This window comes from Salvelinus sp. IW2-2015, linkage group LG15, assembly GCF_002910315.2.
Source record: "Salvelinus sp. IW2-2015 linkage group LG15, ASM291031v2, whole genome shotgun sequence".
NCBI lineage: Eukaryota > Metazoa > Chordata > Actinopteri > Salmoniformes > Salmonidae > Salvelinus > Salvelinus sp. IW2-2015.
In genome coordinates, this window is record NC_036855.1 from 9,802,449 (window position 1) to 9,825,043 (window position 22,595).

The following is a 22,595-nucleotide window of genomic DNA, read 5'->3' on the forward strand; positions in this document are numbered from 1 at the left end:
CAGTGACTCCAGTCTTTCATGGGCATCGGCCTCCACAAACAGGTACAGTGACTCCAGTCTTTCATGGGCATCGGCCTCCACAAACAGGTACAGTGGAAGGAGCAGCTACACACACTGGGGCTGTGTCTGAAATGGCACCATATTCAGTATGGTGTACTACTTCTGGCCAGGCCCCATAGGGAATAAGTTGCCATTTTGGATTTTTCGATGTTTTACACCGGGGTGACACATATATCAGCCATTTCTTGCACTGTTTCTTTTTTGCCGGCTTATGTATTTTTCCACTAAAACGGGTCTTGTCACCTCTCACTGGTTGGCAGGAGTACGAGGTGGATGCTCTGCATCGGCGCTTCTCTGGGGGCAGCCATTACTACGGAGGGGAGTCGCCGCGCATATCCCCCTGCAATAGCATGGGCAAGCTGAGCAAGTCCGACGAGCAGCTGTCCTGGACAATGGACAGTGGGCAGTGCTCACGCAACACCAGCAGTGAGGCTCTGGGTGAGTACTCAAATGGGCGTCAAAGCTCGATCTTTAACCAGAGATCCATTTTATTTTTCAAATAATGTAAACTATTTGGTGGAATGTGCTTTGTGGCTGCCCTAACGGGCAAGTAAAATGTTGTCTTTAAGACAACGTTAATTTGCTTTGACTCTAGTGTTCCATTTGTACATTTTACTTGCCCGTTTGGGCAATATTTCGTGTCACATTCACTCAATTCCATTCCAACCCCTCCCTCCACACGTGCTCAGTGCGCACACAAGCTCCTGTTAGGTCTACAGAAATAAATGCCTAAAAAAATATATCTGATGGGATACACAAGCTACATTCCTTGCCAAACGATGACAGTTTTATCACAAATTCAAAATGGACTGGTTGTTTGAAGTAGGAAAATGTGTTCCAACAACAAGCTGCAGTTTTTGAATAATTGCATCCCATCTATTTTCCGCTTAAGCTACTTTGCGAACTGCTAGTGCCATTTAGAATGAGTTAGCCTAGGCTATAACCCCCCTAAACATAGACAGGTTCCACACTGACAATATGCAGAAACATTAGTTTGACTAAGACAAAGAGCGTATTTTCATCAGAAACATCAAGCACGCAGTGGCAAGAAAAAGTACATTACCTTTCAAAAGTTTGGGGTCACTTAGAAATGTCCTTGTTTTTGAAAGAAAAGCACTTTTTTTTGTCCATTAAAATAACATAAAATTGATCAGAAATACAGTGTAGACATTGTTAATGTTGTAAATGACTATTGTAGCTGGAAACTGCTGATTTTTAATGGAATATCTACATAGGCGTAGAGGCCATTATCAGTAACCATCACTCCTGTGTTCCAATGGCACGTTGTGTTAGCTAATCCAAGTTTATCATTTTAAAAGGCTAATTGATCATTAGAAAACCCTTTTGCAATTATGTTAGCACAGCTGAAAACTGTTATGCTGATTAAAGAATCAATAAAACTGGCCTTCTTTAGACTAATTGAGTATCTGGAGCATCAGCATTTGTGGGTTTGATTACAGGCTCAAAATGGCCAGAAACAAAGGACTTTCTTCTGAAACTCGTCAGTCTATTCTTGTTCTGAGAAATTGGCAAGAAACTAAAGATCTCGCACGCTGTGTACTACTCAACATCAACAGTGAAGAGGCGACTCCGGAATGCTGCCTAGAAGGCCAACATTCCGGAGTCGCATCTTCACTGTTGACGTTGAGACTGGTGTTGTGCGGGTACTATTTAATGAAGCTGCCAGTTGAGGACTTTTGAGGCTTCTGTTTCTCAAACTAGACACTCTAATGTACTTGTCCTCTTGCTCAGTTGTGCACCGGGGCCTCCCACTCCTCTTTCTATTCTGGTTAGAGCCAGTTTGCACTGTTTTGTGAAGGGAGTAGTACACTGTGTTGTACGAGATCTTCAGTTTCTTGGCAATTTCTTGTATAGATATTCCATTAAAAAAATCTGCCGAAATTTCTAAGTGACCACAAACTTTTGAACGGTAGTGTATGTGAACCCATTGGAATTACCTGGATTTCTGCATAAATTTGACATCAAATTTGATCAGATCTTCATCTAAGTCACAACAATAGACAGACAGTGTGCTTAAACTAATAACACATTATTGTATTTTTCTTGTCTATATTGAATACATAATTTACACATTCATAGTGTAGGTTTGAAAAAGTATGTGAACCCCTAGGCTAATGACTTCTCCAAAAGCTAATTGGAGTCAGGAGTCAACTAACCTGGAGTCGAATCAATGAGACGAGATTGGAGATTTTGGTTAGAGCTGCCCTGCCCCATAAAAAACGCTCATAAAATTTGAGTTTTCTATTAACAAGAAGCATTGTCTGATGTCAACCATGCCACGAACAAAAGAGATCTCAGAAGACCTAAGATTAAGAATTGTTGACTTGCATTAAGCTGGAAAGGGTTACAAAAGTATCTCTAAAAGCCTTGATGTTCAACAGTCCACGGTAAGACAAATTGTCTATAAATGGAGAAAGTTCAGCATTGTTGCTATTCTCCCTAGGAGTGGCCATCCTGCAAAGATGACTGCAAGAGCACAGTGCAGAATGCTCAATGAGGTTAAGAAGAATCCTAGAGTGTCAGCTAAAGATTTACAGAAATCTCTGGAAGATGCTAACATCTCTGTTGACGAGTCTACGACAATAATGATGTTCATGGGAGGACACCATGGAAGAAGGCACTGCTGTCCAAAAAAAACATTGCTGCACGTCTGAAGTTTGCAAAAGTGCACCTGGATGTTCCACAGCGCTTCTGGGAGAATATTCTGTGGACAGATTAAACTAAAGTTGAGTTGTTTGGAAGGAACACACAACAATATATGTGGAGAAAAAAAGGCACAGCACACCAACATCAAAACCTCATCCCAACTGTAAAGTACGGTGGAGGGAGCATCATGGTTTGGGGCTGCCTCAGGGCCTGGACAGCTTGCTATCATCGACGGAAAAAAGGAATTCCCAAGTTTCCCAGCATTTTGCTGGAGAATGTAAGTCTATCTGTCCGCCAATTGAAGCTCAACAGAAGTTGGGTGATGCAACAGAACAACAACCCAAAAGACAGAAGTGAATCAACAACAGAATGGCTTCAACAGAAGAAAATACACCTTCTGGAGTGGCCCAGTCAGTCCTGACCACAACCCAATTAAAATGCTGTGGCATGACCTCAAGAGAGCGGTTCACACCAGACATCCCAAGAATATTGCTGAACTGAAACAGTTTTATTAAGAGGAATGGTCCAAAATTCTTCCTGACCGTTGTGCAGGTCTGATCCGCAACTATGGAAAACGTTTGGTTGAGGTTATTGCTGCCAAAGGAGGGTCAACCTGTTATTAAACTTCTTCGGGATCGGTGTCCCTTCCACGGGACGGTTGAGCTAACGTAGGCTAATGCGATTAGCATGATGTTGTAAGTAGCAAGAACATTTCCCAGGACATAGACATTTCTGATATTGTCAGAAAGCTTAAATTCTTGTTAATCTAACTGCACTGTCCAATTTACAGGAGCTATTACAGTGAAATAATTCCATTCTATTGTTTGAGGAGAGTGCACAGTTTTGAACATGAAAAGTTATTAATAAACAAATTAGGCACATTTTGGGCAGTCTTGATACAACATTTTGAACAAAAATGCAATGGGTCATTGGATCAGTCTAAAACTTTGCACATACGCTGCTGCCATCTAGTGGCCAAAATCTAAATTGCAGCTGGGCTGGAATAATACATTATGGTATTTCTCTTGCATTTCAAGGATGGTAGTACAAAAAAAAATACACGACTGGTTGGTTTTTTCTTTGTATTATCTTTTACCAGATATATTGTGTGTTATTCTTCTACATTCCTTTCACATTTCCCCAAACTTCAAAGTGTTTCCTTTCAAATGGTCCCAAGAATATGCAAATCCTTGCTTCAGGGCCTGAGTTACAGGCAGTTAGATTTGGGTATGTCATTTTAGGTGAAAATTGAAAAAAAGGGGCGGATCCTTAAATCCAAGGGATCACATACTTTTTCCAACCTGCACTGTGAATGTTTACACAGTGTGTTCAATAATGAAAATGTATAATTGTTTGTTATTTGTTTAAGCAGACTGTGTTTGTCTATAGTTGTGACTTAGATGAAGATGTTCTCAACTAGCCTACCTGTTTAAATAAAGGTGAAATAAAAATAATAAAAAACGATCAGATAACATTTGATGACCAATTTATGCAGAAATCCAGGTAATTCTAAAGGGTTCACATACTTTTTCTTCCCACTGTATGCCTACCCACCAAATAGATGTCATGGCCATAATTCATCACTATGCAGTGTTCAATGTGGAATTGTTCATCCATTTTGAAAATTCCGAAGATTAAATCGAACGTCTGTATATCGAAAAGAAGACAAATGTTGGTTTGTAACCATGAATTTTTTCTTTCATCTCAAACAAATTGAGTCCCGTTTCAAATGATCCCTCTTAGATAATAACTGCTCCAGGCATGAGATGTGCATCACTTCACACTGGCAACTTTATTCATTTGGAAAAATATTCTGTTATATTGTTTTATTACATCATGGTTTTTTTTACTATAAAATAGGTTTGACTGTGATAAGGGCTCAGGAAATAAGAGCGTCTGTCTACTAACTTAACAAAACAAGGCTATGCCATTACACAGCCATAGAGTTCTACAAGCAGGTTACTGCCTTTTTGAAGATTATATGGCACTTGCTTTTTTATTGAGGCAATTTAGCTATTTGGATTTATTTGTAATGGTTATGATATATTTTGTGCTGTTGCAATCTTATGACATCTAGAAAAATGCACACAAAAAATCCAGTGCGGGCCTTGTGTTCTAAAAAATAGTTTTTTTTCATGCGAGTGCTCGAACAGTCAAAACATTTCAAATGCTCATCCCTAACACACACACACATGAAACTCACACACAACACAAACACGTATGAGTTACATGTTCCTGCACTGGCTTCACAGAGGTCTGATTAGAGAGGAGCTCATTAGGTAGGAAGGAGCCCATTGGTTTTCGAGAGGAGCCACTATGAGCCCATTGGTTTTCGAGAGGAGCCACTATGAGCCCATTAGGTAGAGAGGAGCCACTATGAGCCCATTAGGTTAGAGAGGAGACACTATGAGCCCATTAGGTTAGAGAGGAGCCACTATGAGCCCATTAGGTGAGAGGAGCCACTATGAGGCCATTAGGTAGAGAGGAGCCACTATGGCCCATTAGGTAGATAGGAACCACAATGGCCCCATTGGGTTTAGAGAGGAGACCACAATGAACTCATTAGGTAGAGAGAGCCACTATGAGCCCATTAGGTAGAGAGGAGCCACTATGAGCCATTAGGTAGAGGGACACTATGAGCCATTAGGTAGAGAGGAGCCACTATGAGCCCATTAGGTAGAATAGGAACCCAAATGAGCCCATTAGGTTAGAGAGGAGACACTGAGCCATTAGGTAGAGGAGCCACAATGAGCTCATTAGGTAGAGAGGAGCCACTTGAGCCCTTAGGTAGATAGGAGCCACAATGAGCCCATTAGGTAGAGAGGAGCCACTATGAGCCCATTGGTAGGAGAGGAGCCACTATGGCCCATTAGGTTAGAGAGGAGACACTATGAGCCCATTTAGTAGAGGAGACACATGACTATTAGGTAGAGAGAGCACATGAGCCCATTAGGTAGAGAGGACCCACTATGAGCCCATTAGGTAGAGGGAGCCACATGAGCCCATTAAGGTAGAGGAGGAGCCACTATGAGCCCATTAGGTTAGAGAGGAACACTGTGAGCCATTAGGTAGAGAGGAGCCACAAGTGAGCTAATTAGGTAGAGAGGAGCCACTATGAGCCCATTAGGTTAGAGAGGAGACACTGAGCCCATTAGGTAGAGAGGAGCCAAAATGAGCTCATTAGGTAAGAGAGGAGCCACTAGTGAGCCCATTAAGTAGAGTAGGAGCCACTATGAGCCCATTAGGTTAGAGAGGAGCCACTATGAGGCCATTAGGTAGAGAGGAGCCACTATGAGCCCATTAGGTAGAAGAGGACCACTATGAGCCCATTAGGTTAGAGGAGAGCCCACTATGAGCCCATTAGGTAGAAGGAGACACTATGAAGCCCATTAGGTTTGAGAGGAGCCACTATGAGCCCATTAGGGTTAGGAGGGGCCACTATGAGCCCCATTAGGTTAGGAGAGCCACTATGAGCCCATTAGTTTAGAGAGGAGCCACTATGAGCCCATTAGGTTAGAGAGGGGCCACTATGAGCCCATTAGGTAGAGAGGAGCCACTATGAGCCCATTAGGTTAGAGAGGAGCCACTATGAGCCCATTAGGTTAGAGAGGGGACACTATGAGCCCATTAGGTTAGAGAGGAGCCACTATGAGCCCATTAGGGTAGAGAGGAGCCACTATGAGCCCATTAGGATAGAGAGGAGACACTATAATTCCAGCAAGAGAGGCCTGTCTCTTTGATTAGGAGCACCGTGGTCATCACGGGAATGAGTCAACACACGCAGGCAGGAGCTTCCTGTTCCTGCCACCTCCAACAGCACAGAGCATTGTTTACGAGCTGTGACCACCATCCTGTGAGCAAAGAGACAAGACTTCACCGAGGCTGCATCTCAATAGTCTTTAAGCAGCCACCTCTCCTTCATCTGCATCAGTCTGGAAACAGCATAGCAGGGAGGAGGGCAATATGGTGGATGCTTACTGGGAATTTGTTGAGTAGAGGAAGCCATGCGATGCTATTGAGATGCAGCCTCAAAAAGTCTAAGCTGTAATACCACGGCTGAAACCTTCTGGGACCGAAGACAAGAAAGTGATGGTTGTCAAGGCAATAAGAACGTTGCACCAAGTCATCAGGTGGCCCTTTTCTCAGTGGGAGGAGAAGCGAGCCATTTTGTGCCTTCTCCATTGTGATCAACTGACGTGTCATGGATCAGTTTCAAAACCATCCCTTTGTGAAATCCCAATATCCCACCTCACCCCCTAATGAAAATAGATTCTGCCAATGTGTTTGTTGTGCTCCTGAGTGTTTTTTTTTGAGAAAAGTACCTTTTATGCCAAAGTGACAGTGTGGCTTTGTTTTCAGTGCTCTGTGTGGTGACTCACCTGTCTCCCGTCTCTCTCTCTCTCTCTCCCTTCTCCCCTCCACAGACACCACAGACCACTACGACCCGGACTACGACTTCCTGCACCAGGACCTGTCCAGCCTGGAGCAGATGACTCCTGTGCCAGTGGGAGCGTGCCTCAGCCCCCTGCCTGAGTCCCACAGCGAGTCTTCCTCCCCCTGCCCTGGACCCGGTCCGCCGCTGGCACAGCCACACTTCAGCCCCCTCCAGGGCTGCTCCGTGTCCCCCCTCTACTCCCGCATGACTTACGCCCTGCCGCCCCCTGCCCTGCCGGAAAAGAAGCGCCGAGGTGGCGCCTGCTCGGGCTTTTCCGACGGCTCCTACTCGGGCTCCTCCTGGTGCGTTTCTTTTGAGCGCCACCCATCCCAGTACGACAACCTCATGGAGGAGGACCTACCGCCTGTGCCCCCCTTCCCCCTGTTCACGCCCGACATCTCGCCCCTGTGCCACGTCGCCGGGGGGTTTGTGTCCGAGTTCAGCAGCAGCGAGACGACAGACGTACCTCAGAGTCCACCGCCACTCCCTGAGAAGAAGAGCCGTCACAGTGAGTATCTGACGTCAGGGGCAGGCAGAAATAATTCCTAAAAAGCCTTATACAATCTCTACTGTTACCAGGGTTTTCAAATTTAAGCTCCAAATACAGCGGATTAGGCCCCTTAGGTATGTCTGTAATGCACATGGAGGCCTACTGCTGTGCTATAATAATAAAACCACAGAATTAAATAGAACACATTATATTTTATCTCAGTGTAATGTTGGGGTCCCAAGTTTTTTTCCCAGTAGGGGGGTGTGGCTGGGTTCAGACGAAACCTGGCACCCTTAAGGCGTCAGCAAGCTTCAGTTCGGCTGGCGCCTAGCCAAACTCGGTTAGGGGAACCGAACAATTGTGCTCGCATGCTTCCTTAAAAGACCTTCGCTTGAAAAACAAGAAAAAAGCACCAATAGTACTGTTTGTCCTTTTTGAGATGCCTTAGCCAGTATACACTTCCTCAAAATAGTTAGAATTAATCTAAGATAACTCAAGAAATCTGTCATTCATTTTGATGTTTTTGCCGAGGATATCTTAGATTATACATCTAAGATATTTGGTGCAGTATTTTGTGAATGAAAAAGTGTGCAAGAAAAAGAGTAATCTCTTGTTGAATGACAGCAAAGACTTTATTGAAGAATCCATACTGTTGACCAATCACAGACGAAGGGGCGTACACTTCTATGGGGTCAATTTCACACCATATGTTTTGAATTCAAAATAAAATAAATCGTGAACATGAAAAATAAAGTTGAGAATGTAAACATTATATTTTCGAGGACGAAATAATGGATGTTGAAATCAAAAACCCAACAATTGAAAGCAAAATGTATAGAATTGTACACAAAAGTAAGACATCAAACCCCAAAAACTTGTAAGCAAATCATTTTAAAGCGAAAGCAAAACTCTATGACAAATGATAAACTTTTTTTTTTTTTTTACTAATGCAAAAATCTTTTTCGGTTAAATTTTTGCATTCGTTTTCAAAATTCTTTGGGTTTTGCTTTTGATGTCTTATTTTTGTTTACAATTCTATACATTTTGCTTTCAATTGTTGGGTTTTTGATTTCAACATCCATTATTTCACCCATCCTCAAAAATATAATGTTTACCTTCTCAACTTTGTTTTTCATGTTCACGATTAATTTTATTTTGAAATCAATACATATGGTGTGAAATTGATCCCGTAGACTTCGGCTACCAACTTCGGTTTGCCTCAAGAAAAAAAGTGCGCCCGAACAGATGGGAAAAAACATACCCATGTCTAAAACGTCATAATATATGCACAAACTCTTCCGAACTGTTTCGGCTGGGAAGCATTTGGACACCTTTATTGGGCAGGTGTGTCCGTCTGATACATGCTTGTAATCCCTGCAGATCTGCCATACTTATTATGTTCCTATAGGATTTGGTTGTTCCATCTTGCCCTCAACCCTCTGTCTGCTAGCTAGACCATCACAATGGGGCCAGCCATGTTGGATAGGACATGCTGCTGCTGCTGAATGAAGAGCCGTTGGGAGTTCCATGTGCTTCATGTTTGTGCTGCGGGCTGGCCCTGTGGGTGTGTGTGGATGAGTCCACAGCTAGGAGCCCTGTGCGCACACACACACACACACACACACGGAGGCCTGGAGGTTTCACTTATGCCAGCCCTGTGAGCTCACATGAAATAATGCATTTGTTGATGGAATGTGTCAGTTAATAGAGGAGTGGACTCTCCCGGCTGTGCAGGAAATGAGCTTGTGCTGATTGGCCCTCTCAGCGTATGTGTTGAAGGGTGGCCATAACTATGTAGTAATCAGCACATTTTAAATGTTCAGTAGCACTATAAAGAGCTTAAAACCAGGACTTTGGCTGCACTTGTGCCTCCGCTAGCCTGTTTATTTAGATTTTCAACAGCAGAGCACTGTTCTAATGACTGAATGGTCAGGGTTTCTACAGGGCTAGCATTGTCATCTCCCCCAAAATACGATTTTCTTGTTTTGAAATTGTATTTAATGCACACCACGACCATTTTTCATTTGACAATTTGGAAGTGAAGTGCTCCATTTAAACCAACGTTTGACTTGTAGAATTTCCTCCTCATCTAAACACTATAACAATGTGTAAATGGTTTGGGATACTCTGAAGAACACTGTCATTATCATCTGCAAGCGCATTGTCATTGTAATATCCCCTGTTTTTTTGGTCTGTGTTTGTGTGTGTGTGCGTGTGTGTGCGTCTGTGTGCGCACGTCTCACCCCCACAGTACTGAAGTACATGCAGTTTGTGGAAGACTACTCGGAGCCCCAGCCCTCGGTTTTCTACCAGATGCCACAGAGCAACAGCATCTATGAGCAACGCAACAAGCGCTTCCAGGAAGTCTACGGCTTCAACGACTCGTTTAGCAGCAGCGACTCTGTCCACGAGCCCCTCCCACCCCCGGCACTGCCACCCAAACAGAGGCAGCTGGTAAACTATAGCCCCTCACCTCACACTGAAGCCACACTGAGGCCTCACACTCACCAGTGTTACAACATGCAGTACGCCAGCCCATCCACACACCCATCACTTACCAAGGCTCAATACATATGCATTTCAGGAAACTAATTTTCTTATCATATATTGTACCAAGTGTGTAGGATTGAGTGGTGAGTGAGTCCATGATGTTTTAGCCCATCTGTATACCATAGAAGAAGAAAAGCAGGGTGTTAAGTCCTGAACATCCAGAAGGCAAGCAGACTCTAGTGGTAACTCATCTCCAAACTCTACTTCAATACATAGAGAAAACATTTTAAAAGACATGTTTTACTGTCACATACACCGGATAGGTGCAGAGAAATGTGTTGCTTTACAGGGTCAGCCATAGTAGTACGGTTCCCCTGGAGCAAATTAGGGTTAAGTGCCATCCTCAAGGGAACATAAGCCGATTTTCCACCTTGTCGGCTCGGGTATTCGAACCAGCAACCTTTCAGTTACTGGCCAAACGCTCTAACCAGTAGGCTACCTTTTGCATCAGAAAAAAACATCTTAACAACAAATACAAATCAGTGCAACGGTACAATTTAAATTACTACCACTTCTCAGTAAAATGGGTTTTTCCCCCGCCGGCATAAGACGATTGGCCTTTTGTACAGACTTGTCCTCCATGATGTCCCATCTTACATCCCACCACTGGACTAGAATTTGTTTTCATCATTTTGGCCATTTGTTATGTTTGTTTCAGGCCTCTGCAAGGCTTTAGTAGTTCACTTCCCAGATTATATTCAATGCCATAATCTCTCTACCAGACATTCATGGTTGGAAAAAGTAATTTGCTCTGCCAGAAAAAAAACATGAACCCGATATAAATGAGTCAATCCATGCTCAAGGTTTATCCATGATTACAGATCTTTTTAAGCATATCTGAAGCGGATCAAAATGTGAGAAACGAAAATGAAACATCTCTGCACATTTTTTTTTCTGTTATTTGACCTTGTGGATTACTGCATGCCCAGTTCATATTGGGTGAGGATTAAGACGAATCACAGAATCCTCTGGGGAGCAGGGAAATAAAACAATGATTGGTTTGAACTTAATCTATAGATGTAGGCAGGGGTGCAACTTTGGTTTTAGAAGTGGGAGGGACATAAACATTTAAAAATGAAATGTATCCAGTCGGATAAACATGCCAAACAGCCTACCAGACCGCTCTGAGGCTTCTGCATGGTCTTAAAGCACACCGTTGCCTCGTTTTGTATCACATTCCAATGATAAAAGGGGTCCGAATGTGAGGGGGACATGTCCCCCGTCCCCAGTGAAAGATGCGCTCCTGGATGTAGGGAGGGAGAGGAAAGGGTGTTTGTGTTTCATGTAATCAAAAAGTTGTTTCTGTGCTGGCGGTTGTTAACTGCCATGTCCACATTGTGTACTTTCTGATTGCCAGAATGAATAGACTTCTACACAGTATGTAGGCATAGTTCAACGTGGTCTCAGGGCAATTCGTATTATTCTGTACGTAAATCTGTGGCACTCCATTTAGTATGATATATTATGTTACGTTAGGTTGCATTATGACTTGCCTAGTTAAATGAAGGTAAACATTTTATATATATATATATATTTTTTTTTTAATTATGAATGGAGTAGCGATCAAAATCAAATGTTATTAGTCGCATGCGCCGAATCCAACATGTGTAGTAGACCTTACCGTGAAATGCTTACTTACAAGCCCTTAACCTACAATGCATTTTTTTATATATTTACTAAATAAACTAAAGTAAAAAAAAAAAATAGGTCATTTGTACATGTAGGTAGGGGTAAGGTGACTATGCATAGATCATACAATATCATACTAATTATAGGATGTATAGTATCAAACGTCTTACCTGGATGTACAATAGCATACGAATTGGATGATATACCTTATAATACATCTTGGCGCATGTATAGTATTATACTATTTCTCTGAGACCAGGTTGCTCAGAGATATACCTTATAATACATCTTGGCGCATGTATAGTATTATACTATTTCTCTGAGACCAGGTTGCTTAACAACAAAGGAGAATCATGGAAATAATTTACGTTGGCAGTTAAGGAAACTAATGACAAAGGTTAGGATAATTTATGTAAATGCTTAGGTGAAACGGGTTAAAGGGAAAATCCACTCAAACTATATTTTAGTATTTTTTCCTTTAGTCCACTGTTGATACGTTCCATGTTCACGCACTAGTCGGAACTAGGAAACTCTGACATTTCCAACATGGTAACTGCGTTCAACAAATCAGCAAGTCGGAAATGTTGGAGTTTCCTAGTCCCGACAAGGATGTGAACGCGGACTAGTTCCCTGCAGTGTCACCGGCCACATCATCATGATGATGCGTTTTTCATCGTAAGATGTGTTTGAAATGAAAATAAAACATTTTGGGGCTTCATTTTCCATTGCACTCATCAAATCTCATTCCTTTTTTCTTTTTGGAAAGCCCAGCCTCCATCAGAGCGATGCATAACACAGAGGTAACAGTAGAATATTAGAAAGCACTAGTGTGTTTCTATTTTAACGCTTTGTCTGCCGTAGCATTCTTTTAGTCCATCAAGCCTATTGTTTTCTGCTGCTTCTAGATTGGGCTCAACTATCTGCGTAGACCTACGTCTTCTTTTGCTAACTAACATCTCCCACTGTACTTTCTCTCTGCTCCTCTCTATCTACTTTCTCCTTTCCCCACGCTCTCCCCCCCCCCCCTTCCAGGCCTCCCACTCTGCCTCTTCCTCGTCCTCTTCTTCGTCCTCTCTCTCCTGCCACCTTCAGCAGTCGCAGGCTGCAGTGGTGGTGGAGGAGGAGACGGGGGCTGCTCTCAGCATGTCAGTCTCTAACTCCTCCCTGACCACCCCCATGGTGAGTGACTCTCAGTGGGCTTGTCTGCCTGCCTGTCTGATTCTCTGCTCTTCTCACTCTCTACAGCAGACTTGGCTTTAAATAGTATTTGTTTTCTTTCTAAAACGTTTTATTTAACTTGGAAAGTCAGGGGCAAAGTGCGGTGCTAAATCAAATAAAAGTGTTGCACTTTGGGAACTATTTAATTGGTCCCACCGTGTCAGGCAAGCTCGATCAAGTGCATCAGAAGTATTTGAAAGAAAACCAATACCAGTTGAAACCTTGTCTGCTCCGCCACAGACACGACTGTGCTTCTGCTTTAGAAGTATTGACACCAATACAAAACGTTATTTTATTAGCCATTAGCCATTGTAGACATGTTCAGCTACTGATAAGGGAGTATATTGTGCAAAAACCACACACTGGCAAACACACGTTCATTCTTCACTCTATCAGACGCCTCAATATTTACACACTAAATGGCAATCTCTGTCAGGGAGAAAGCATGCAGTTGAAAAGGTGTGTTTTCATCCAGAATTTGTGAAATGTGTTATTTATATTAGCGTATGTCATTCATTTAAAACTGGGGCTTGAACACAATCCAGATCCATTATGATACAAACGCAGCAAATGAATTTTCTGTATTCTTTGTCTAATCATTCTAGTTTTGGAGCAATGTTGAGGACAATTGATCTGTTCTTGCTGAAGAACCATTGATCCTTGTTGCACCCTTTTGACTTGGTTTCAATTAAATCTATATGCATGGGATATTCAACAGATCTGTTACAAGTTACAAGCACATTTTGTGAATATGTCATTTTGAAGAGACTGAGTTGAATTAGGAATTCGAGTCACTGACTGACCAGTCAGATACAGACAATATAGCCTACAGTCATATTGTTCTCCGATGGCAAGTATGCCAATGCATCTCAATTATTTATAAAAAAAAATATTTGCTCTTTGACCTTGTAGATCTCTCAAGTAGCTTTTGTCTTAATCTCTCTCTCTTTCCTTCTCATTTCTCGCCTTCGCTCTCTCAGCATAAGACCGTTCTCCGGTCCTATTCTCAGGACTTTGCGCCTCTCTGCCAATCTTCCATTCCATATCTTCTCTCATCTGTCTCTTCCCACTCTGCCATTGTCCACCAATCACAGAGCATGGACCTAGCGGCCCCGGGCAGTGGCAGCCCTGACCCTGTGCTGGTGGCCAACGGCTCTCTGGACAGCTCTGGTGGCTCTCTTGCTATCTGTCTTCTCACTGACTCTTCTTTCTCTGACACTCGTCAAACCTCTTTGGTGAGCCCTAGCTGTGTGTTGTGACAAGTGTTTGACAATGGGATTGTCTGTGAAGCGTTCGATTTGGGGGGGGGGGCGGATCTAGAGTAGGTTCTAAACATTGTTTCAATGTCAGGAACGTGATGTTCTTATCCTTGAAAGAGGCCAAACCCTAGGTAAAAAAACAAGTCTGCAGCTCTATGTATGCTGTGGTGTTTGGAACAGTTGTTCTTAGTGGTTTCATTTGAGATGATATACAGTGGGGCAAAAAAGTATTTAGTCAGCCACCAATTGTGCAAGTTCTCCCACTTAAAAAGATGAGAGGCCTGTAATTTTCATATAGTACACTTCAACTATGACAGACAAAATGAGAAAAAAAATCCAGAAAATCACATTGTAGGATTTTTAATGAATTTATTTGCAAATTATGGTGGAAAATAAGTATTTGGTCAATACAAAAGTTTATCTCAATACTTTGTTATATACCCTTTGTTGGCAATGACAGAGGTCAAACGTTTTCTGTAAGTCTTCACAAGGTTTTCACACACTGTTGCTGGTATTTTGGCCCATTCCTCCATGCAGATCTCCTCTAGAGCAGTGATGTTTTGGGGCTGTTCTGGGCAACACGGATTTCAACTCCCTCCAAAGATTTTCTATGGGGTTGAGATCTGGAGACTGGCTAGGCCACTCCAGGACCTTGAAATGCTTCTTACGAAGCCACTCCTTCGTTGCCCGGCGGCGTGTGTTTGGGATCATGTCATGCTGAAAGACCCAGCCACGTTTCATTTCAATGCCCTTGCTGATGGAAGGGGTTTTCACTCAAATCTCACGATACATGGCCCCATTCATTCTTTCCTTTACACGGATCAGTCGTCCTGGTCCCTTTGCAGAAAAACAGCCCCAAAGCATGATGTTTCCACCCCCATGCTGCTTCACAGTAGGTATGGTGTTCTTTGGATGCAACTCAGCATTCTTTGTCCTCCAAACACGACGAGTTGAGTTTTTACCAAAAAGTTCTATTTTGGTTTATTCTGACATATGACATTCTCCCAATCTTCTTCTGGATCATCCAAATGCTCTCTAGCAAACTTCAGACGGGCCTGGACATGTACTGGCTTAAGCAGGGGGACACGTCTGGCACTGCAGGATTTTGAGTCCCTGGCGGCGTAGTGTGTTACTGATGGTAGGCTTTGTTATTTGGTCCCAGCTCTCTGCAGGTCATTCACTAGGTCCCCCCGTGTGGTTCTGGGATTTTTGCTCACTGTTCTTGTGATCATTTTGACCCCACGGGGTAGATCTTTGCGTGGGCCCCAGATCGAGGGAGATTATCAGTGGTCTTGTATGTCTTCCATTTCCTAATAATTGCTCCCACAGTTGATTTCTTCAAACCAAGCTGCTTACCTATTGCAGATTCAGTCTTCCCAGCCTGGTGCAGGTATACAATTTTGTTTCTGGTGTCTTTGACAGCTCTTTGGTCTTGGCCATAGTGGAGTTTGGAGTGTGACTGTTTGAGGTTGTGGACGGAGTGTCTTTTTATACTGATAACAAGTTCAAACAGGTGCCATTAATACAGGTAACGAGTGGAGGACAGAGGAGCCTCTTAAAAAAGAAGTTACAGGTCTGTGAGAGCCAGAAATCTTGCTTGTTTGTAGGTGACCAAATACTTATTTTCCACCATAATTGTGCAAATAAATTCATAAAAAATCCTACAATGTGATTTTCTGGATTTTTTTTTCTCATTTTGTCTGTCATATTGAAGTGTAACTATGATGAAAATTACAGGGCCTCTCTCATCTTTTTAAGTGGGAGAACTTGCACAATTGGTGGCTGACTAAATACTTTTTTTGCCCCACTGTAGGTACTTGTTTGTTTTGTCTGGCTAGTTGTGAGAAGCTTTCGCATTCGGAACCACATTTGCTTTTTCCTAGCATCTGTCATTCTCTTTGCTGTTTTTCTTTTTTCCCCGTAGAGCGAAAGCGCTAACGAGGAAGGCGGGGAGGGAGAGTACGTTAATCTGTACACATCCAGCCAAGCCAACGGATATAGGCTCTCCCGCCGAGTAAGTAGCCTTAGCAGAGAGGCTGCATGGGAGCGAGGAGAGAAAAGCGTGCTTTCACAGACAGTTGCACCATGACTGACAACAGACCTCACTAAGTAACCCTATCTGTATGTGACCTAACCACTCAGGATTCGCTGTGTCTCTTCGACCGCTTGGCATGCCCTGCTTTGGTTACTGCCTGTACATTACCATGTTTCTCTTCCTTTCCCCAAATCCCCTACTACTGGACTGTCCCCATTTAGAGGTCGACCGATCATGATTTTTCAACGTCGATACCGATTATTGGAGGACCAAAAAATGCCGATGCCGATTAATCGTACGATTAATTTATTTATTTGTAATAATGACAATTACAACAATACTGAATGAACACTTTTATTTAAACTTAATATAATACATCAATAAAATCAATTTTGCCTCAAATAAATAATGAAACATGTTCAATTTGGTTTAAATAATGCAAAAACAAAGTGTTGGAGAAGAAAGTAAAAGTGCAATATGTGCCATGTAAAAAAGCTAACGTTTAAGTTCCTTGCTCAGAACATATGAAAGCTGGTGGTTCCTTTTAACAAGAGTCTTCAATATTCCCAGGTAAGAAGTTTTAGGTTATAGGAATTATAGGACTATTTCTCTCTATACGATTTGTATTTCATATACCTTTGACTATTGGATGTTCTTATAGGCACTATAGTATTGCCAGTGTAACAGTATAGCTTCCGTCCCTCTCCTCGCCCCTACCTGGGCTCAAACCAGGGACACATCGACAACAGCCACCCTCGAAGCATCGTTACCCATCGCTCCACAAAAGCCGTGGCCCTTGCAGGGCAAGGGGAACAACTACTTCAAGGTCTCGGAGCGAGTGACGTCACCGATTGAAACGCTATTAGCGCGCACCCCGCTAACTAGCTAGCCATTTCACATCGGTTACACCAGCCTAATCTCGGGAGTTGATAGACTTGAAGTCATAAACAGCTCAATGTTTGAAGCACAGCGAAGAGCTGCTGGCAAATGCAGGAAAGTGCTGTTTGAATGAATGCTTACGAGCCTGCTGCTGCCTACCACCGCTCAGTCAGACTGCTCTATCAAATATCAAATCATAGACTTAATTATAACATAATAACACACAGAAATACGAGCCTTAGGTCATTAATATGGTCAAAACGTTTATTCTTTCAGTGAAATACGGAACCGTTCTGTATTTTATCTAACAGGTGGCATCCATAAGTCTATAATATTGCTGTTACATTGCACAACCTTCAATGTTATGTCATAATTATGTACAATTCTGGCAAATTAATTAGTCTTTGTTAGGAATAATTGGTCTTCACACAGTTCGCAACGAGCCAGGCGGCCCAAACTGCTGCATATACCCTGACTCTGCTTGCACGGAATGCAAGAGAAGTGACACAATTTCCCTAGTTAAAAGAAATTCATGTTAGCAGGCAATATTAACTAAATATGCAGGTTTAAAAATATATACTTGTGTATTGATTTTAAAGAAAGTCATTGATGTTTATGATTAGGTACACATTGGTGCAACGACAGTGCTGTTTTCGCGAATGCGCTTGTTAAATCATCACCCGTTTGGCGAAGTAGGCTGTGATTCGATGAGAAATTAACAGGCACCGCATCGATTATATGCAACGCAGGACAAGCTAGATAAACTAGTAATATCATCAACCATGTGTAGTTAACTAGTGATTATGTGAAGATTGATTGTTTTTTATAAGAGAAGTTTAATGCTAGCTAGCAACTTACCTTGGCTTCTTGCTGCACTTGCGTAACAGGTGGTCAGCCTGCCACGCAGTCTCCTCGTGGAGTGCAATGTAATCGCCCACAATCGGTGTCCAAAAATGCCGATTACCTATTGTTATGAAAACTTGAAATCGACCCAAATTAATCGGCCATTCCGATTAATCGGTCGACCTCTAGTCCCCATTCCCTACTAAATGGGCCTATGTGTAGTTCTAGCTCAAAGGACATCAGTCACTCCCCTGTCATTGTCTCAAGGGGGATTTGTATCCAAGTGACAGTGAGACATTTTCTATCATGTTCATAAACTTGGCCGTTAAGGCCAGTGGTGGTTGTCCACCTGGGTCAGGTCTGGATCGTAGTAACTAATTACAACTGGATTCATGAATGGCTCTGAGTTAAGTCTGTGTATTTAACATCTTGCGTAAGGCCTTTCATCAGGAAGGACAGCCCAATAAAACCACTAAACGCTCAGCTTATTTATTCACTCTTTCTCGCTCAAAGTTTTCCCCATTCCCCGCGTTTTTCGTTTATAAAATCTGGACTGTCTTCTGGGTTGGAGATGGGTACATACAGAGCCTTCAGAAGGTATTTACACCTCTTGACTTTTTCCACATTTTGTTGTGTTACAGCCTGAATTTAAGGTGGATTAAATTGAGATTTTGTGTCACTGGCCTACACACAATACCCCATGAAGTGGAATTACATTTGTAGAAATTTTTACAAATTCCAAAATGTCTTAAGTCAATAAGTATTCAACCCCTTTTCTTATGGCAAGCATAAATACGTTCAGGAGTAAAATTGTGTTTAACAAGTCACATATTACATTGCATGGACTCACTCTGTGTGCAATAATAGTGTTTAACATTTGAATGACTACCTCATCTCTGTACCCCACACATACAATTATCTCTAAGGTCCCTCATGGCCAAATCTACACTGGAGTTACTAACCACGATGACATCTAGTTTTGTCTTGAAAATCCATGGCAAAACTTGAAAATTGCTCTCTAGCAATGATCAAAAACCAACTTGACAGAGCTTGAAGAATTCAAAAAAGAAAAAATTGCAAGTATTGTACAATCCCGGTATGCAAAGCTCTTAGTCTTACCCAGAAAGAATGATTCTAACATGTAACTCAGGGGGTTTGAATATTTATCTAATCAAGATATATTACTGTTTTATTTTTCTTACACATTAGTTATTTTGTGTAAAAAAAGAAAAGAAAAGACAAATCAATTTTAATCCCACTTTGTAACACAACCAAATATGGAAAGAGTCAAGGGGTGTGAATATTTTCTGAAGGCACTGTATATTAAGTGTATTGTGTATTTAGTGTTGCACTTGCACTAGAGAAGTGAGGCTAGAGTTATGCATGTATCCATACCACAGGAGATTGGTGGCACCTTAATTGCGGAGGACTGGCCCATGGTAATGACTAGAGTGGAATAGGTGGAATGGTATCAAATACATTAAAGACATGGTTTCCATGTGTTTGATGTCATTCCATTTTCTCAATTCTAGTTATTATTATGAGCCGTCCTCCCCTCAGCAGCCTCCACTGATCCATAGAGCGTGTGATATTAATAGTGTGTGTGAACTACCATTGTCTGTTTTCCTCAAAGCTGACGGAACAACTCACTGAATACTAAGTTGAAACCTCCATGTGCTTAGACAACGTACCCACACATCTACCTTAACTAAGAAAGCATTTACCTTTATCTTGACCTCAGGGTCATGTTCATTAGGTACCGAACAGAAGAAAATAACCTGAAACAAGCATAGAAATAAATGTCCAATGAGAAATGCACATTTTCGTTTTCAACTGCAAATCATTGTGAAACCTTTTCTGTGCCATGCCCTAACGAACATGACCTCAGGCTGCTGGATTTGGTGTGAGACCAGTCCTAACCACTCTGTGTTGTTATCAGGACTCGTCTGCCATAGATGACTCACTGGAGGACACTGCCTCAGAGAACCCACTGTGCAATAACAAGGACATGTCCGATGACCGGTAAGAACCCATGCCATAACAGTCTGGCCTTTCTGTTTCCTTTTATTTTGAGGTAAAATAAATAATACAATATTCTCCATTGTTCCTACTCTCCAGTGACAGTAGGAAGGATTCCCTTTTTTGTTATATTCTTTTTCTCTTTCTCTCTCACTCAGCCGAAGACAAAAGTCCTCTGAAGATGGGCAGAGTAGTGAGGAGACGGATGAGCTTTCCCTCATCGATCACATGGAGATCATGTCCCGGTTAACACTAAAGCAGGAGGTAAACATGTCCTCGTTTTCTACTGTTGATGGTCAGTCCATTTTACCTCACGTCTCTTTCAGATCAAGCTGTTTAATCATAGAGCAGGAGATTCCTATTTTTATGTGATACTTCATAGGATCCTACATGGCTCTACGGTGCGACTATTTTACTAGGAAACACCGTACACCTGGCGACCGTGTCAGCGTGCATACGCCCGGCCTGCCACAGGAGTCACTAGAGCACGATGGGACAAGGACATCCCTGCCGGCCAAACCCTCCGCTAAACCAGCCAACGCTGGGCCAATTGTGCGCCGCCCCATGGGTCTCCCGGTCACTGTAACAGAGCTTGGACCCGAACCAGGATCTCTCTAAGGCAGTGCCTTAGACCACTGCGCCACTCAGGAGACCCCTGTGTCCAAACTTACCTGAAAGTCTACTAAAGTGTGACTTTGTTCTCGTGTTTCTTGGCTATTTACATCGTTTTGTTCACACACTAGGTTGTATTTCAATGTTAGTTTGAGCTTGCTCAACTGCTAGCGAAGAGACATGTCGGAGAATCTCATCTCTCACAGACAGACATGTGAGTCCCACCGTTACAATGGTAACGTCCCGGCCCTTAAAGGGGCAGCTGAAATGTTTTGTCTCACCTAAGTGACTCAAATATTTGAGGGTACATTGTAATTGATTCAGCATGGAAGACTCCAAAAACCAAACTTTTTGCCATTTCTTAGAATAACAACACTCTTCCTCATACTTTTATTGTGCACCTACATTTTATTTTTGTGCTCGTAACTTTTTCAACTTAGGAGCACATGTGCTAATACATACTACTAATACAGAATAAGCCACCAATCAGCTGTTTACAGAGAGCTTGCCCTCTGCTGGCCCCTACCTCTGTAACTCAAATGCAAAGGTCCAGAGCCTGCTGGTTTTCTGTTCTACCTGATAATTGCACCCACCTGGTATCCCAGGTCTAAATCAGTCCCTGATTAGAGGGGAACAATGAAAAAACACAGTGGAAGTGGCTTTGAAGTCTAGAGTTGATTTTGCGGGGGCTATATGATCACATTCTCACAGTAGATGATAAGTATGTAGGTGACGATCTGGAGTTAGCATGGTACGGTCAGTGCAGCTTTAGTAGCGCCTATTCCCTTATAGAAAACCCCCTCATGGCTAGCATGGCTTTTCAAAACATATTTTTCAATATTGTTAGAATGGTTTCATCAGGACAGTCACTTGTAGGGCTACACTAAGACTCCTCATGAGGTCAACACTTCGGCTAATCCTCTCTCTCTCTGCCCTTACAACTTTTCATCTGTCCACATGTGATACCAGAACGACGACGGTCCAGATGTCCGAGCCGGATCGGGGGATATTTTATTAGTCCACGCCACAGAAACGGACCGCAAAGGTATTTATGACCTCCGTAGTACACCCCCCTCCCCCTATTACATGCAGTCGGTGTCCACTCAGATGGAAGGTACAAGTTATATGCTTTAGCTACAATAGTAATTTACAACATTAACAATGTCTACACTGTATTTCTGATCAATTTGATGTTATTTTAATGGACAAAAAAAGGTGCTTTTCTTTCAAAAACAAGGACATTTTTAAGTGACCCCAAACTTTTGAACGGTAGTGTAAATAATGAATTTATAGTCCAAAAATGGATGTAGCAACTAAGGATTCTAGCTTTTACTAGTACTGCTTTTCTATAATACACCCAGACTTTCCTTCCTCCCAAATAGAGCTCTGGGGAAGTGAGAGGATATTCAGTAATCTCCTTTGTGGTCTTCTTTTCCAGATCTTGTCTTGTACTGTGAGGCTTTCCTGACGACGTACAGAACGTTCATAACCCCAGAGGACCTTATCAAAAAGCTGCACTACAGATATCCTTTCCATGCTTCACTTCTCACATGTGGACCCAAAGTTTCCTCCAACAAAGCCTGCTTGGTTGAGCCAATGGGGAACGGGTAGCAAAATCCCTACCACATCACATAGTCGTATACACTCTGAATACTGTAAGATGTGTAATATACTTTGACTAGTTGTTTGTTTTCCTTAACACCTCCACACATACACCAGGTTTTGTCACTGCCCAGATACCTTCAAGAAGAAAGTCAGCAAAAACACCTTCTTTGTTCTCGTCCGTGTGGTGGACGAGCTGTGGTGAGGTCTCTAGCCTGCCATTTGACCAGAAGTCTAGCTATCAAAAACCTGCAATCTGCAAAGAAAAGTTTGTCCTTCAATGACTGTGCAAACAAT

The 22,595-nt window shown here is 42.5% G+C and overlaps 1 protein-coding gene across 4 annotated transcripts in view; it reads left to right on the top strand.

Annotated features, from left to right (window-relative positions):
• Nucleotides 1–22,595, top strand: part of rapgef1a (Rap guanine nucleotide exchange factor (GEF) 1a) — a 48,889-nt gene that overhangs the window by 20,294 nt on the left and 6,000 nt on the right. Inside the window, exons 8-18 of one of the 4 annotated variants that reach the window (XM_070446917.1) lie at nucleotides 321–498; nucleotides 7,152–7,670; nucleotides 9,904–10,106; nucleotides 12,864–13,010; nucleotides 14,030–14,284; nucleotides 16,233–16,322; nucleotides 20,005–20,087; nucleotides 20,243–20,348; nucleotides 21,666–21,741; nucleotides 22,135–22,219; nucleotides 22,407–22,499. In XM_070446917.1, coding sequence (XP_070303018.1) covers nucleotides 321–498; nucleotides 7,152–7,670; nucleotides 9,904–10,106; nucleotides 12,864–13,010; nucleotides 14,030–14,284; nucleotides 16,233–16,322; nucleotides 20,005–20,087; nucleotides 20,243–20,348; nucleotides 21,666–21,741; nucleotides 22,135–22,219; nucleotides 22,407–22,499 — 1,835 coding nt within the window. The remainder of the gene's footprint in view (nucleotides 1–320; nucleotides 499–7,151; nucleotides 7,671–9,903; nucleotides 10,107–12,863; nucleotides 13,011–14,029; nucleotides 14,285–16,232; nucleotides 16,323–20,004; nucleotides 20,088–20,242; nucleotides 20,349–21,665; nucleotides 21,742–22,134; nucleotides 22,220–22,406; nucleotides 22,500–22,595) is intronic. The other 3 variants (XM_070446916.1, XM_024002876.2, XM_024002878.2) reach the window with 3 other exon arrangements.